General features: G+C 38.5%; 1 protein-coding gene across 1 annotated transcript in view; it reads left to right on the top strand.

Annotated features, from left to right (window-relative positions):
* The window catches only part of SLC1A1 (solute carrier family 1 member 1), a 56,731-nt gene extending 41,371 nt beyond the window's left edge, over positions 1 to 15,360 (top strand). The window contains exons 7-12 of the mRNA XM_052778258.1: positions 1,184 to 1,368; positions 3,424 to 3,531; positions 8,260 to 8,382; positions 8,909 to 9,103; positions 9,620 to 9,754; positions 13,208 to 15,360. Coding sequence (XP_052634218.1) covers positions 1,184 to 1,368; positions 3,424 to 3,531; positions 8,260 to 8,382; positions 8,909 to 9,103; positions 9,620 to 9,754; positions 13,208 to 13,454 — 993 coding nt within the window. The 3' untranslated portion in view covers positions 13,455 to 15,360. The remainder of the gene's footprint in view (positions 1 to 1,183; positions 1,369 to 3,423; positions 3,532 to 8,259; positions 8,383 to 8,908; positions 9,104 to 9,619; positions 9,755 to 13,207) is intronic.
* Positions 15,361 to 16,042: the final 682 nt, after the last annotated feature.

Raw genomic sequence — 16,042 nt, 5'->3', positions numbered from 1 at the left:
TTTAAGCAGTCCAGAGATAATGTGAGAAAATACTCCATTCATATACTCCATTAAATGTATATGCTAATGAACTGTCAATTTGCTGAGAAGTTAGAGAAAACAGTCACTGTGGAAAGGCTAGATGTATATCAGCACAAGATGTTTGAGCAGCAATGAGATAACTGTAAGCACTGCAGAAAGAAAGGAATGGAAAATCATAATAATTTTTTTTTTAATGGAAAGCAAAACAATGGTAGGCATTTGTTAATTAATAGTTTGTTACTCTACAAAAAAAATGTAGAGACAAAAGTGAAGAAGAGGTTTAACAAGCCTCTGATTAGAGGTCTGGAAAGCTTATGAGTGTTGGTGGTTTATAGAGCCTAGACTTACACTGGAGGAGAGGGAGAAAGGAATTTGTTAGAATATGAACACAGAACTATGAACAGTACTGAATCAATATGCATTTTATTATACTTCCAAATTTCATCCCATAGTAATGAGAGCATGGGAACATGAGCTGTATGAAAAGACATAAATTAAATCTTGAAGCAGGATGTAGTGAAGAATTACACCCTTTCCTTTACATGTTCATACTGCACAAACAAGAGAGGAATGTGCGAATACCTATCTATTTAGTACGATTTTTATGTTATGTGCATCCAGTTGTGCTGTAAATTGTGCCATTTCACTGATTTCAGCTGAACAATAGGTTTTAAACTTGGAGCAAAATTGGAGACCATTGTCTCAGTTCTTATGCAATAGACTATTTATCTTAAATCCAGGCATAAACCCTCGAGTTCCTCAGAAATAACCACAAGGATTCTACATCAGCTGTGTTTTGTTCTCCACTGTAGGGAGTGTGTCTTGAGTATATTGAAGACATGACTGCGGATACATAGACCTTGCCATACTTTGTGTCAGAAGTCTATAGAAAGGGCAACATAAATTAAGGGGTGCTTTATCCCCTGCTAGGGTTTGGTCAGATCCTTGCATAGCTTTAAAATACAAAGCTTTCAAAGACAATTTAGTTCTACCTTCATTCCTGAACTTGCCCACTTGGCACTGCCAGAAAGGGAATAGAATGACTGGGAAGAGCTCCATGTCTTTTCAAAGAAAGATCTAAATATGTTTTCATTTTAGAACTCTTTAAAGTAAATTCAGTGTTTTCAGATAGTAACTTCTTTCTCTTGAATCTCATCTATAGAACAAAACCCAAGAATACAAAATCGTGGGCATGTATTCCGATGGCATCAATGTGCTGGGGTTGATCGTCTTTTGTCTTGTTTTTGGAATGGTTATTGGGAAAATGGGAGAGAAAGGACAAGTGCTGGTGGATTTTTTCAATGCACTGAACGAAGCTACAATGAGAATAGTTCAGATAATTATGTGGTAAGTCCAAGGACATACTGGCATTTTCTAACAACTTCTTTAAGTGAGTTTTGTGATTTAAGAGGTAGGAGCAGACTGATGCTTCATGTTTGCTTTGTTATAGTGCTTTACAGCAAACAACTTTAAAAGAAAGGCTGGTAAAAAGTTTCCTTTCTACAGAATTTGATCCTTTTGAGGAAACCGGAGACAGGGCTTCCACTTACTGTATACTAAAGAAACAGTCCTACTGGTACACAAGAAACCTGGGTTTTTCAGGCATTCTTGCTAGAAGTTTATATCAAACCAGTACAACTACACTAGTGATTTGAGGACTGTAGAAGCATTAACACCCACATGCCCTTCTCAGTCTTGAACACTATTCCCTGATAGCCATTATGTTACGGGATAGCTGTCCTTGGAGCTAAGTTCCTTTAGAAATACAAATTAATATACAAGCCACAGCACAGAGCAAAATCCAAAATGGTATACAAAATACAACTTAGCATCATTTACCTTCTGCTAATAGGCTTTATGAGACAATGTTCTCACAATATTCTCTTATAATATTCTCAGAAAGGAAAAACAAATTAAAAATGTAGCAACTCATCTGATAGTGTTTGGTTGGACTCCACGGCTGTTTTGTCCATGCAGATCACAATTACAGGATCAGGACTACAAGCACACACAATCCTTTCCAGAGTTTGATCCTACATATGGAGCACCTTGTGCCATTTACTACAATACTCTGCTCATATCCAAATGTTTCACACAAATAGTAGCTTATCAGATCTGTCCCTTCCATGGATTTTTCTTCCATCCCAGCACACTGAGATGCCTGTAAAACAGTTAACCTGTCCAAGGTTTAGTTACACACTTCTTGCTGCCTTTAAAGAAATGTAAGTTAGTTTCTGCAGCTTGTCCTATACTAGGCAGCTGGTTCAGTCCCCAACTGAGTTACAGCCCCATGAAACAGGCTGCCTCACTCTGCAGCAAATTACCGCTAATGACACCTGAGAGTTAGCACATGCTACAAATACAGGATCTGACCCATAAGCTGACTCTCCAGTGTCTTGTACGTGCCTGAAGCTGTCGCTACAGGCTCCCTGTGTTTCTACAGATGTGGGAGTGGTTGTCTTGAATAAGGTAAAGTTTGATGCTGGTAGTGTGAGGAATTAGTTCTGCTGTTACCCAGTTCAGGACTCAGAAGGAACTAGGAGTCCTTGCTTTGGACAGGGACAAGGTACTATTTTATTTGTGAGATAGCACACACACATTTTATAAATTTATAATTTATATTTTTAAATAGATACATTTTATATTTTCACAAGTTTATAAATTAATTTATACTACTCAAAGCTCTGAAGCGGCAACTTGTCTCTGTGACAGCCTGCTCTCTGATGCTAAAAGAAATGCAGTGGAGCTAGTGCTAGCATAAGTCCTGATTTTTGCCTTGAGTTTTCTGTAGGCAGTAGCCCATGCAGCTATTCGTGTCTGTAAGGCATGGCCTTGTGTAAATTTACTGGGGGATGGGGACCCTCCATCAAGCAACACACTGATGACTGTACTATCCCAACATACTAAAATCACTCTTATTCTGTGCAAGTGGCCCACATGTAGCCCCCAGTGCTGCAAGGCAGCTGCTGTAAGCACAGGAGACCTTTCCCATCTGTGTGTGATTGCAGAATGCACAGATATTGGTCTCAGCCTTGCAAACTTCCACCTCCAAGTAAACTTATAGCTATGCATAAACATTTGCTGCAGTAGGGTGAAGCTCACACCCCTTCCCAACTTCTCTATATTCTGTGACACCGGGTCATACAGCACTTGTTAGACTATGCATAGGGCTACATTTACTCTGATTTTCTAATCTTTTTTCATCACCTCTACTGCAGTCTTGTTGCAAGTGAATAAAGTTAGTTGTATAATAGAATATAAAAAAATCTTCAGTTGTGTAATAGAATGTAAAAAAAACCTTCCATCTGTTGTAAAAAATTACACTGTGCGAGAAATTATTCCGTTGTGAGCATGCCATATTTCTCAGAATGCATTTTTAATTGCTTTATTTTTGCTTTCTAGGTATATGCCAATTGGTATCGTGTTTTTAATTGCTGGGAAGATAATAGAAGTTGAGGACTGGGAAATCTTTCGTAAACTGGGCCTTTATATGGCTACAGTACTAAGTGGGTATGTAATTTCTTAAAGATTAAATTAAACATTAGCAGTTTTTAGAGCTCAGTTGATTACAACTCAATTATCTACAACACCCAGCCTCTTCTAGGTCAGAGACAAAAATTCTTGTCAGTGAAAATTATGTGAGGATGTGTGAGGATGTTTTGAATGCATGTTTTGCTGAATGCACATTTTTGTTTAAAAAGTCACTGCCTTGCATTTTAAAAAAAAAAAGCAAAGGCTGTTCTTGTGTTTGTTGTTTCATCTTCTCAGCTTGGTGCTGAAACAGGTAATATCATTGTATTTTTGAGAGTAGTAATGCTTCTGTTAGATACTAGAAGAAGTTGGAAAAGGGTGAGGTTGTGAGTTACATCTTATTGGGAGTTGCCAGCCTATTGAAAATACACAAATATCTGGATTAAGTTGGGAACCTCCCTGGGACAAGCTCCACTGCCCAATACAAATGCATAGTAATTGCAGTGCACGATAAATGATGCCAAAGAGGAAACTGATCCCTTCCCACCACAGTGCAGAGCTGGCAGCTGACATCAAAAGAAGCCCTGGGATTTGTACTGTTTGTTAGTTACTCCTTTAAGGCAAAGGTAGCTGGTGAAGCAGCAAAAGCAGCAGTTGCTATCTGAATAACTTAGCCAAGCATCAAAACATTTTTTTCTATTCTTTTTCTAGACCCTTGGCTGTGTAGAACAGTCTGGGGTGGAGGCAGTTACACCTGCACAATGTGGAGCCTTGCACATGTGGAGCCTTAGAAGGGGCAACTTAACTGCTCCAAGTCATATAGGTTATAAATATATCTCTGAAAGTATCCTACAAAGAACCCTTTTGATAGATAGATGGATTTTACAGTCCCAATAAGTTAAATGCATTTAAATTTCTATTTCCAATTCAGTGAAGCATAACTTCTAAGCTGTCTTGGTTCATTGCCTTAGCATCCAGTCCTATAATTCCTTCAGTATGCTAAGGATTTATTCATGTTTTGTCTAGAGGCTAGATTCAGAGTTGTTCAAGAGCTTCCTTCCCACCACTTTATGCATATGCATGCTATTCCTCAAACATCATTCACACACTTTCTGATGAGCAAGCAGAGAGAAGGGTAATATATTAGTCTTGAGTGCAAACTTCTCTATAAATAGTCAAGAAGGATCTCTTTTTTTCTGCATTAATCTTTGCTAGATAATCGTATTTATTTCAGAGTTGTTTTGGTTTATGCATAAGCTAGTATGTTTGGACTAGCTGTTCAAAAATCATTTGAGAGATAATGACTTTCTAAGTAAAAATTACAGCTCCAGAAATAGCACTGAATCATGACTTTTGCAAATGTTACAGAGATGAGTGCAATTTATGTTTGTCTAATGCATAATGCAGTTTTTTGTGAGTTTCCATTTAGAATTGGAAAAGAAATCAAATTTTTAAAGGATGCAAAAGTTGGTGTTTACCGAGACTGTAAATCAAGAGACTAATATTTTCTATATAAGTTATAAATGAGACCATGACCACAAGTTAGGTAGAAGTCATTTATAAAATGACACTATCATTTCTGCAGGTTTTCTATGTTATTAACTCCAATTAACTCAGAGGAGGAGTATGTTGGATGGATTGTTACTGCCCTTTGACTTCCGTTTTAGATCAGATAGCAAGTTTTACAGTTTTAGATCTGATAGCAAGTTTTATGACTGTTTACCTATTAATGGTTACTATTTGTACTGTGACAGGGCTTATCTTCCTTAAGATGTGTGTGAAGACACAGTGCCTTCTCCAGAGTACTTTGATTGCAAAGTAAACTACCATCATATATAGTCTCCCATTTAGCTGGTAACCATGAGCTTGACAGGCACAACAATTTTAAGTAGGTTCCCAGGTGCCATCAAAAAGATTGTATATAGTAAGGGTGCCTACTTTTACATCCCTGGAGATAAAAAGTCTCTGTTCCACTCAACTCCCTTGCACATGCTACAGTTTTCCCTGATGGGTGCTAGGGTAGATCTCTGCAGCTTTCTGTCTCTTATGGGATGGCCTACAGTGGGTGATGCTCAGGGTATTGTGGAGAAGGGCTAACAGCAGCACATTCTCTGCAAAACTGACCATCAGGGAGAGCATGTTGTAATCAGATCACAGAAGCAAAGATGACAATGTACACACAAGGCCATAGACTGCAGGGAAAAGGTGCTTGTTCTGTGTTTTCCAGCCTGCAAGAATACCCTTTTTCCCACCTTTTGGCAAACAGGAGAAGTTGTGCTCTTTCTTTGTCTTTGTTTCTTAAACACTGCTATTCCCACCATATTTTGGGGTTTCATCCTTATTTGCTTGACCTTGTCTGTTTGCAGTGTGTTCTGTTCATCAGCATCTTCTATAGCTGTCTATCAACCTCCTCTTAAGCTTGATCCTGAGAATTAAAAGTTATCTTAAACATGTTTCTTGTATTCCCTATCAGGAAAAATGTGCAAGAGAATGAGGGCTAGTGTGTCTTATCCTCCTCTTCCTTTCTTTTAACTTTCCTTTCCAGCCTATCTTCTCTCTCACCTTCTTCCCAGCTTTATTATTCATGACCTTTCACATTCTCAGCCCTACCAGCTCTCACCCACCATTGTCTGCAACACATCTCAGTCTTTATGTCTCATTCAGGTCACCATGAGGGAACAGACTTCCCCCAGTGCCTCTGCTCTGGCCACTAAATATCTTCACCTTCTCACTTCTAATGGCTGCGGTGTCCGGATGAGGACATGTTAGCAGTCACAGAGGAGGAAAATCAAAGTAGGAGGCATAGTACAAGTGTCAGAGGACTCAGTCTGAGGTGGAAGAAAAAAAGGAAGCTGCAGCAAGCAGAGTCTCTCTTGCCTATACCTTTGTCTCTTCTGAAAGCAACAAGGCAACTGCATCTCTGGACGCTATAAGGAATGCCAGTTTGGGATTCTGAGGGACAACATTCTTCCTATGTTAAAATTGAATGCTATTAGAATTTCTCTTTTCAGTTGCTGATTACGATTTTTGGTATAAAAAATTTCTGCAGCTTGCTGTGAGTTGCATTTCATGCATGAAAATATATATTACTTCAAATTTGTTTCATGAAAATCAGTAGTAGCAAAGCAGGTATGCACAAATACTTTATTTTGGATAAAGCCATGTTCATGATGCCACTAAAAAAAGTGCAGATCTAAATTTTTCAAAATAGCTATTTGGAAGTCAGTATGCTTCTAGATGTAGACATACTTGAAATGTTTGCTCTCATCAACATTTTGTTAAGACACCCAACAACACGTATACCACTTTATTTTTCTTTCTATATGTTCTGAAGAATTCAGTTTGTTCTCAGGCACCATTGTATAAATTATTAGGTTTCTTTCTGGAGTTCTTTACAAAATTTTATCAATACACGTTGCATGCTGTTATTTACATTCCACTAAATAAATCATTTGTTCACATACAGAATGAAAACTTTATGCGTGTCATTTTTAAAAAGGTAATTTTTCCAAGGAAACAAATAGTTAGGTTTTGTGGGTGATCCTTAGTGCTGTTGTGGATTTCTGTACTGTGGCTTCTGCTCTCTTAATTGCCTATTTTTGGCAGAACAAATGGTACCATGATTTATGGCTATCTTTTTATCAGCTACTCTGAAATCACAAAGCACTATTAAAATGCAGTGCCATTCACAAGAACACCTTGTGAGGACAGAGTAAAAATCCCAAGGTTATACATGACAACAGTTCTGGGCTTTATGTTTCCAGGCTATGATGATTCACAAGAAAATGATGTTGCTATAGCTGCTTGCAACCTTGGAACACAGGAAATATTTCACATACCCTTCACATATATTTCATTTCAAATATACTCACAGCAGGCTGTTTACCTCTAGTCTTAATGCCCACAAAGCTCTGCATTCATATGCATTCAGGATTAATGCACAATGTTCAAAATTAATGCACAAGCTGAAGGATGAATTTGTCCCTGAGACCCACCCAAATATCCAGGCAAATACACCTAAGCAGCTGAAGTGAGGAGGACAATTTGATCTTTTGCATGTCAACACACTTAATTTTAAAAATTAATAGTTTCAAAAGACAGTATTTCAGCATCTTACAACATTAAAGATGGTGAGACTACACATATCTCATTTGTACAATCTGAAATACCTCACTACATTTTAATTGTAGACCTAAGCTTACAGAGTTTTCCACAAAGTGTGGATTTTTTTATAGGATCATGTTTGAAGTTTCTGCAGAAAGATGTGGACTTCATCTTTCCCTGACTGGGAATCATATTTACCTTTAATTCCAAAATGTGTTCTATAATAAAGGCAGATAAACTTAGAAAAATCATTTTGTTTTTCTGATTTGTCTGTAGTCTGCATTGTAAGGATTTGGCAGGAGAGTGGAGTGTTTTAGCATTATTTCAAATCGCCCTCTGCATATCAGTTTAAATACTATTTATTACTTTAGTTTTCTCATCTTCAGTTTAAAATTATTTCCAATATATTAGTTAATTCTTGTTCTACTTTGGAAAGAGAGACAATTAATAATCTCTCTCTCCCTTCCAAAAGAAAGTGTAGAACAGCATTAGTCTGTGTTTTGTTTAAGATTATATAAATTGTGAACATGGGTGTCACTAAAGTCACCTTTAGTGTTTCATAAGTGTACATGAGGACAGAACTAGATACCTATTATCACTGTCTTATTAAAACAAGACAATGAGATGGATCCATTTGTTTAACTAGAGCATTCTATTTTGCAGACTTGCAATCCATTCCACTATAATTCTGCCACTGATCTACTTAATAATAGTAAGGAAAAATCCTTTTCGGTTTGCCATGGGTATGGCTCAGGCACTTCTGACAGCCCTCATGATTTCTTCCAGGTAAACAAAAGAAACATTTATTTTCTGTAATGTTCTTAGTAGTAATTGCATTGTTTGCACTCTGATTTTATTGCTGCTTTGTTACATACCCTGATTTCACCTGTACAATTCTCAATCGTCTAGAGGTTGAAATATTATTTTCACCATTATTTCTGTAGTACCCAGAGGGGCACTATAGATTGTGCTGGCCTTACACCAAATAAGAGCCTGCCCCTCCCAGGAGGAGACAGTTCTTTGCCATTCAGTTCATTAGTCACAGACGTGCTAAAGTTTAAGCTGTTGCGCTGTTTCTGTGACTGTGTACATCATGACAGTTTTACTATGTTATTTTGAGGATAACTAAGACTGTTATTTCTTCCTGCAATTAGAAGAGATAACAAAAGTTACTTTGCTTTTTCATGGTACACCCTTCCTGCCTGCCTTAGATCCTAAGTCTTAGAGCAGATCAGGCTCTGAGGAAAAGGAAAGATAAGGGAAATGATATGCTGTTGCCTGTGCTTACTTTATGTGTTTATCTATGTGCCAGTTCAGCAACTTTGCCTGTCACCTTCCGCTGTGCGGAAGAAAAAAACTTCATCGACAAAAGAATTACCAGGTTCGTTCTTCCAGTTGGAGCTACCATCAACATGGATGGCACAGCTCTTTACGAAGCAGTAGCAGCTGTATTTATTGCACAGTTGAATGACTTAGAACTGGATATTGGCCAAATAGTTACCATTAGGTAAGACTAAAGCCATCACATGCATTTTGTTGGAAATGGGTCTTTTCAATGAATGGTACATTAACTTTGGATACCCCATGGGAAACTGGAAACTATCATTCACAGCACAGAAAGTAATGTTCTCACTTCTTGGTCTGAGGCCTTGCCTGTGCAACCTGATGAGGAGGTGGGATGGGCCAGGACATGCAGCTGGTATACAGCATCGTTTTGGAAATTGCCATTATTCTTCCACTGCTAACACTTGCAAACCCAACTCAGCCTCTACCTCTGATCAGTCCAGTTTGCTTGTTAGTCATCCATTGCCTGTTACCCTGCAGTGTAACCACAACAGTATCTATACTTGACTTGTCCCATAAACTTGTCACCAGACTTTGAGTTGATACTGTTCCAGGAGGAAAACTGGAACATTTGGGCTTGCTTCTTGCAGTGAAATAAGCCTATTTGTGCCAGAAAAATAGATTTTCTGTGAGCAACATGTATTCTGAATGCCTTTTCTGGGCTTTATGTGGGATTTAGTGTCACAGCTACAGCAGCCAGCATCGGGGCTGCAGGTGTCCCCCAAGCCGGACTCGTCACCATGGTGATTGTACTGAGCGCTGTTGGCCTGCCTGCCGAGGATGTTACTCTGATCATTGCAGTTGACTGGCTTCTGTAAGTTTAAGGCATTCAATAATTATTTTTCATGTTTTTTAATGTTTACATAACTTGTGTGGGAACATGTGGGTCTGAGAAAGAAAGCAACAAAATCATTTAGGACTGTTGCAGGAATTGGAGAAAGATTCTTCTTATGGCCAGGCTTATTCAATATAGAGTTGAATGCAGTAGTGGCTTTAATTCTGAAAGAAGTCCCACTGCATGGGATGGCAGTGAATAATCTCACATCCAGAAGTGCTGTCAACCTTAAAATAGTGGCCACAACATTAATAAATCATGACCATAATACTCGGGAAAACAAATTTGACAGTACCTAGGAGTGCCTCTGGAGTGTCAGCTGCCACCATGTTATGCTAAATTTGTATGCCATTCATAAAAATGAAATGTAGCCACAAGCTGGTTTCCACAAAGCACATAAAATCCATACACTGGTGAATAGGTAGTGGAGCACAACATGAACTGTTGGACGCCACATGCATACATGTGGCAGGCTGTACATGGGTCTGTGCTGCCAGCATTACTTTGCTAGGGCTTTTCTTCACTAAGAGTTTTTTAAAGACCCAGCCCCTTAATCAACAAGCACAAACATGCAAGCTCAGAAAGCATTCCTTGTGCCTGATCCCAACCATCTCACCTCAGAGCACATCAAAATCCCTCAGTCCCATTAAGCAGCTCTCTCTGGAGAAAAGCATTTTCACCAGAAATCTTTTCTGTTCAACTTACACAGAGATGTTTCTCTGCTACTTTTGCAAGAGCCCAAAGAATCACAGAGTGTATTCGGGAGTTCAGAAGGACATCAGCAATCAGTTTTGTCCCATGATTCACTGAGAGAGTAACAGGATTCACAACTTAAGGAGTATAGCTTTAGTTGTAATACAGCTTTTTTGTCTCCTAAACTGCGAGCTTTAGTGCTCAGACCAAGGTCTTGTTCACCTGCAGCAACTCAGCATGGATGGTTGAGGCAAGGGAGATTTAGGTTAGATATTAGGAAAAATTTTTTTACTGAGAGGGTTGTCAAACATTGGAATGGGCTGCCCAGGGAAGTGGTTGAGTCACCATCCCTGGAGGTATTCAAAAAGCGAGTGGACAGGGTACTCCAGGGCATGGTTTAGGGGGCATGGTTAATGGTTGGACTTGATGATCTTGAAGGTCTTTTCCAACAGAAATGATTCTATGATTCTATGATTCTATGATTCTGTGGTAATTCATTAGTATCAGTGCAGAGATCTTAATCATTTCATAGTCTCTGCATGTCTTCTTCTTAGGCTCATATTTACACTCAAGGTAAATGCATTCCTGTTCCTCCCCCACCCTTTCCAATCATTTTCTTGAAGGATATCTGGCAGCAATCTATGTATTTCACAGATATATATATAATTTATTTGATTATATAACTCAATTTTGCAAGCTGTAGAGAGATATGCCAATCTCCAGAAAACCAGGGCTGTTGAATGGATCCAAGAATGAATTCGTTTTCTGTATAAGCATTAATTGCTCCAAACAAAACAGCTCCAGTACATTCTCCCCATCAGCTGTCTGCAACAGGGTCTAATAGGTTTGTTTGCTATGTTCCACAATAATTTCATTTTCTCCAGCTCTCTTCTTTGCCCAGTTGGCATTTAATTTCACTAAGAATGGGGAAGATCAGTACAAACTGCTGGCTCAGAGCAGGTATCTGAAGAAGAGTGTAAGAACAGAACAAAAGTATATTGGTTCTTTTCCCAAAGTACTCTCCTAGCCTTCTGCAAATTGCACCTCACAGAATTCCTGAGCTAGAGGTGGGTTTTGTTTTAACAGTTCTCAAGAGATTTCTTCTTCTTCCATGAATGCCTCACTGCTTTTGGGACCCATATAAACTTTTAGATTTCCACAAGTCCTGTGGAGAGGAATTCCACAACATAACAATGTGTAGCACAGAGACATATTTAATTTTGTTTGTTTTAATCTATGTCCTAATCATTCTATTTGATGCCCTCTAACTCTTTTAGGGGAGTGAGAGAGAGAAAGGGAACAGTAATTCCCTATTTCTCATAGAAATCATAGTTTTACAAATCTGATCTCATCTCCACTTTGAAAGTCCACAATTTATGTGATTCTTAGGCACAGTACAAATACATGGAAGCTAGCTTTTCCACCATGAAACAGACAAAGAATTCAAGCTGTTTCTGATTCTAATTGAGATATTTTTCAGATTAAAGTGTCTTGCTGTGTAAAGGAAATTAAAGATTAATTTCATGTACCAGGGATCATTGCCAGTGCATTTTGCACCTCAGCAGATGGAATGCACATCATGATGCCATGTAGATTATTAACACTTTCGCCTTTTGTACTTATTGCCTAATATGTATTATTTTGCAACCTGCTACTAGTGGCTCATTAACAATCCTCTAGTTAATTCTGAACTTACCAAGGTTTTATTACATAGGCTTGAGGAGTACTTCCATGTTTTTGAAGAAGAATAGAAAAATTTTGAGAATAGAATCGAAGTATTATGAACATGGAGAATACATGGGCACTTAGCACTGGAGATCAGCAGTTGTAGTTGAAGAATATGTATATAAGACATGCTCATTTACTTCACTTTTGTTTTTGCAGTCCCTTCTATTTGTGAGTATATCCACCCCAACATCTCTCCACAGGCAGAGCAACTCATTCTGCTACAAAGCCCTTGCAGTGCTGGGTAGCTGAAAAGAAAAACAGGGAAGCATGACCTTCCACTGTCCTTACCTTACTCCCACACCAATTTTCAAATTTCGCTATATTGCTTGGTTTTGTTGCTCCTCTGACAAGTAGTGGCAGACTTTTAAGGCCTGCAAGTCACATTCCTGTTGGGAGAAAAATCAACAGTACAGAAGTATCATATTCCTCTAAGTGACTTGTTCAATGTGATTTCGTACTTCAGTCCATTAACAATGAGAAGCTAACAGAAGACAGCCTTTCCTATTTCCAGGGTTTGGGCCAGTATATTGAAGATACTGGGCTAGGCACGCTTCTGGCTGAGGAAATGTCTGTTAGAAAGACAAAAGGCACAATGCAGACTTTTCTGCTGCACCCCATAGTCTCTCCTCCCAACAAAAGCAGTCTCATCACAAAGAGAACAAGCTGTGTAGCATACTTCAGGGCCTGAGAAGTGATCCCTACAACATTTTGTAAGGCTATGCACAGCAGTGTGATTACTGCTCTAACAGACTAGTGATGTGACTTGCAGTTTTGCACACCCTGTACAAATTAATTTGTTATGAAAGTGACTCCAGGTTTCTTCAAATACATGTGGGGAAAATTCTGTTTCTTGTTCTACAAGATTTTTTTCTTTTAATTGGAGAATTACACCAAATCTGCACTGGGGAAAAAAACTCCAGCTCTGCGTTTGCTGGAGTAGCTTACTTTCTACTAAAGGATTTTCTAAGTAACTTACAGAGTAGTTTGTCTGACAACATTTTTATTCCGTAGGGATCGATTCAGAACAATGGTGAATGTCTTGGGAGATGCCTTTGGTACAGGGATAGTGGAGAAGCTCTCTAAAAAGGAGCTGGAGCAGATGGATGTCACCTCTGAAGTCAACATAGTCAATCCTTTTGCCTTGGAAACAACAATACTTGATAATGATGAAACAGAGACCAAGAAATCGTACGTCAATGGAGGATTTGCTGTGGATAAGTCTGACACCATATCCTTCACACAGACATCTCAGTTCTAAAGCCAGTAGCTTTCAGGTAGAACAGGAACACTAAAGGACATGGCCATATGCAATATCTCAAAAAGCTTAAAGGATAATTGAGAATGAATTGCATCTCACATGCATTTGATTTATTACACAGACTCTGATTCTCCTTACCAGTTCTGCCCCCTTCTCATCACCTCTCCCAACAATTTGAACTCACCACTCTTAGTCCTTGCTGATAAGTTGAAGAAAAAGACAGCTGTAAAATACTTTTTTTTTTTTTTTTTTTTTTTTTTAAGTATATACACTATTGCTGAGGCTATCAATTGCCTCTTTGGAATCAGCATGCTCATAAATGGGTATCTTCACTGGAACAGCCAAACATGTTTTACTCAGGAGTAGCACAGAAGTTCACATCTTACCCACATTACAAAGCACCTGTATGAAATCCCTTTTAACATCCTTGCCTTCTGAACAGATTGCACTGTACTTGACACCTACTGTAACTTGATCACGTGCCAAAATACTCATTTCTGCAGCTGAGAGGATACCACTTGGGTGATTCAGGAAGGAAGAGACCAGAAAGGCTTTGTAATAAATGTATTACTGTGAACAGGGTTTCATTGTTCTTTAATTGTGAAATAAATGGGCATGCAAGGATTTCCAGTGTTTATGTAGCTAGGTTTCCGCATGCCTTTCACATGAATGCCAGCTGCTGGGATTGGCCTTCAGATGTGACGTAGATTGTTGTGGGTTTGCTCTTCTGGTGTTTGAAGAGTTTTTGTAAAGTGACGCTTCACTGATTTAGGTCCACTTTGATGGCCTCCTAGTACTTCTCCATCAGAAGCAGAAATAAGTCCGTTTACTGTTGTTCACCTTTGACTCTAACCAAATATTAATCAGCCCAAAAGTAGGCAGAGGTGATGAAGATGAAAATAGACAATATAGCAATGCATAGTGCAAATTCTAAACCTTTCCTCCTTGGAATAAAAACAGGTATAAAATCAAGAATACAGGAAGCATACCTTTTTCTAGAACGAAGCCACTGTCACTACACTTTTTACACAGACTGGTTGGTTTTTTGCTCCTTGGTTTAGTTTGCCAGTTGAACATTCAAGTTTGTAGCTGCAACACTACTACCGTGCCAACGTGTCAGCTAAACTGTATCTTATGAAGCATTTCTGGACCCAGAAAGTCATGTCTTCAGGTGGCTTGCTATAGGATAAGAAGCACCAAGAACTTCCTTGTAAGAAATCTCCATTTTCTAAAACATTTTATACAAGATTTCCATGGTGCAAAAATCACTCTCTCAAGGGAGGAGTTGCCGTAACAAATTTTTTTTGCCTTGCACATTAAAGTTGATAGCCATTTTCCATGTAAAGTAAACTGAAATTCATATACAGTTCTTTGTAAATAAGCTTGTGGTAAACCTAAAATTGCACTCATGCTAACAAAAAACCCTTCAAGTTTCTGCAGTGTTATATACTCAATTAAATCCTACACTTTTGTATTTAAATAAACAGAAGCGTGCCAAAGAGAACTGATTAAGAGAAGAAGAAAATTTTTCCTGTAGGTTTTGATAAATTGCACCTTAAGTCAACAAGTCAATGAGACATAATACTGTATTTAAATTAAACATTGTAAACTATATGGAAGTGTTAATCTAAGTATTGGTATGTTTATACAAAATAAAGAAAACACACAGATTGAGTAAATCAATCTTTTACCTGTGCAGAAATAGTATGAGACAGTCTTTATTCATACAGCTTTGCTTATGGGAGGGAAAAAAACACCAGTTTCCACAACTAGCCTATAATCTATGCTTTGTCTTTTCTTTGCTTTAAGTCACCCTTTTATGATCATCCCATTATGTAGTCAGTCTGTTATGATGTACTGTGAACAGTGTTCCTAATGTGTTCTAAATAAATAATTTCTCTCTTTACTCGTGTTAGCCTACCATCCTATCCTCACTGTAGAATATTCAGTTCCTTCAGCTATAGCAAGAAAAACAAAACCAGTTGAATTTAGGATTTATGTTATCTTCACTAGTGGCTCAGCTGTAGCTTTGGCAAGAATTACTGTCTTCTTCCAATCAAATAAATGCTTAAGAGCACAGTGCTGAGATTGCAAGAAAGTGCTCTAACTATGGATGATCTGTGTTGGGAGTATACTGTTAAAAACACACTAAGCAGGGGATTATTTATTATTTATTTATATGGATCAGATTCAACTAAGCAGGGGTTGATGATGCTATTTTGCCATCTATTCACCACCAAGAGGCCAAACCGCATATGAAAATAGTGTTAAGTCCAAGGATGCTTTTCCTTACACAGTATTCTGAGTATGTACCCTCTATATATGTGGAAACATCCTGCATGGGCAATGCATCCTCTTCTCATAGCCTCCTGGTCTGGAAGCTTTGGAGAGTGGTGGAGAGTCTCCTTTCAGAAAAGCAGCTGCAGATTTTGGGCTTTTCTACCATGTTGTTATGCTCCTGTAGGGTCTTTGGGGCTGCAGAAGCTATCACAGGATTGGACCCTGCATTTTGAATAGCATGCGGGGCTTTAAGTCATGGGAGACAAGGTTATCCACTCACACATTCCTGCTGAAATACTTGGGGACTT

This window comes from Harpia harpyja, chromosome Z (assembly GCF_026419915.1).
Source record: "Harpia harpyja isolate bHarHar1 chromosome Z, bHarHar1 primary haplotype, whole genome shotgun sequence".
NCBI lineage: Eukaryota > Metazoa > Chordata > Aves > Accipitriformes > Accipitridae > Harpia > Harpia harpyja.
This window is presented reverse-complemented; position numbering and strand designations above follow the sequence as displayed.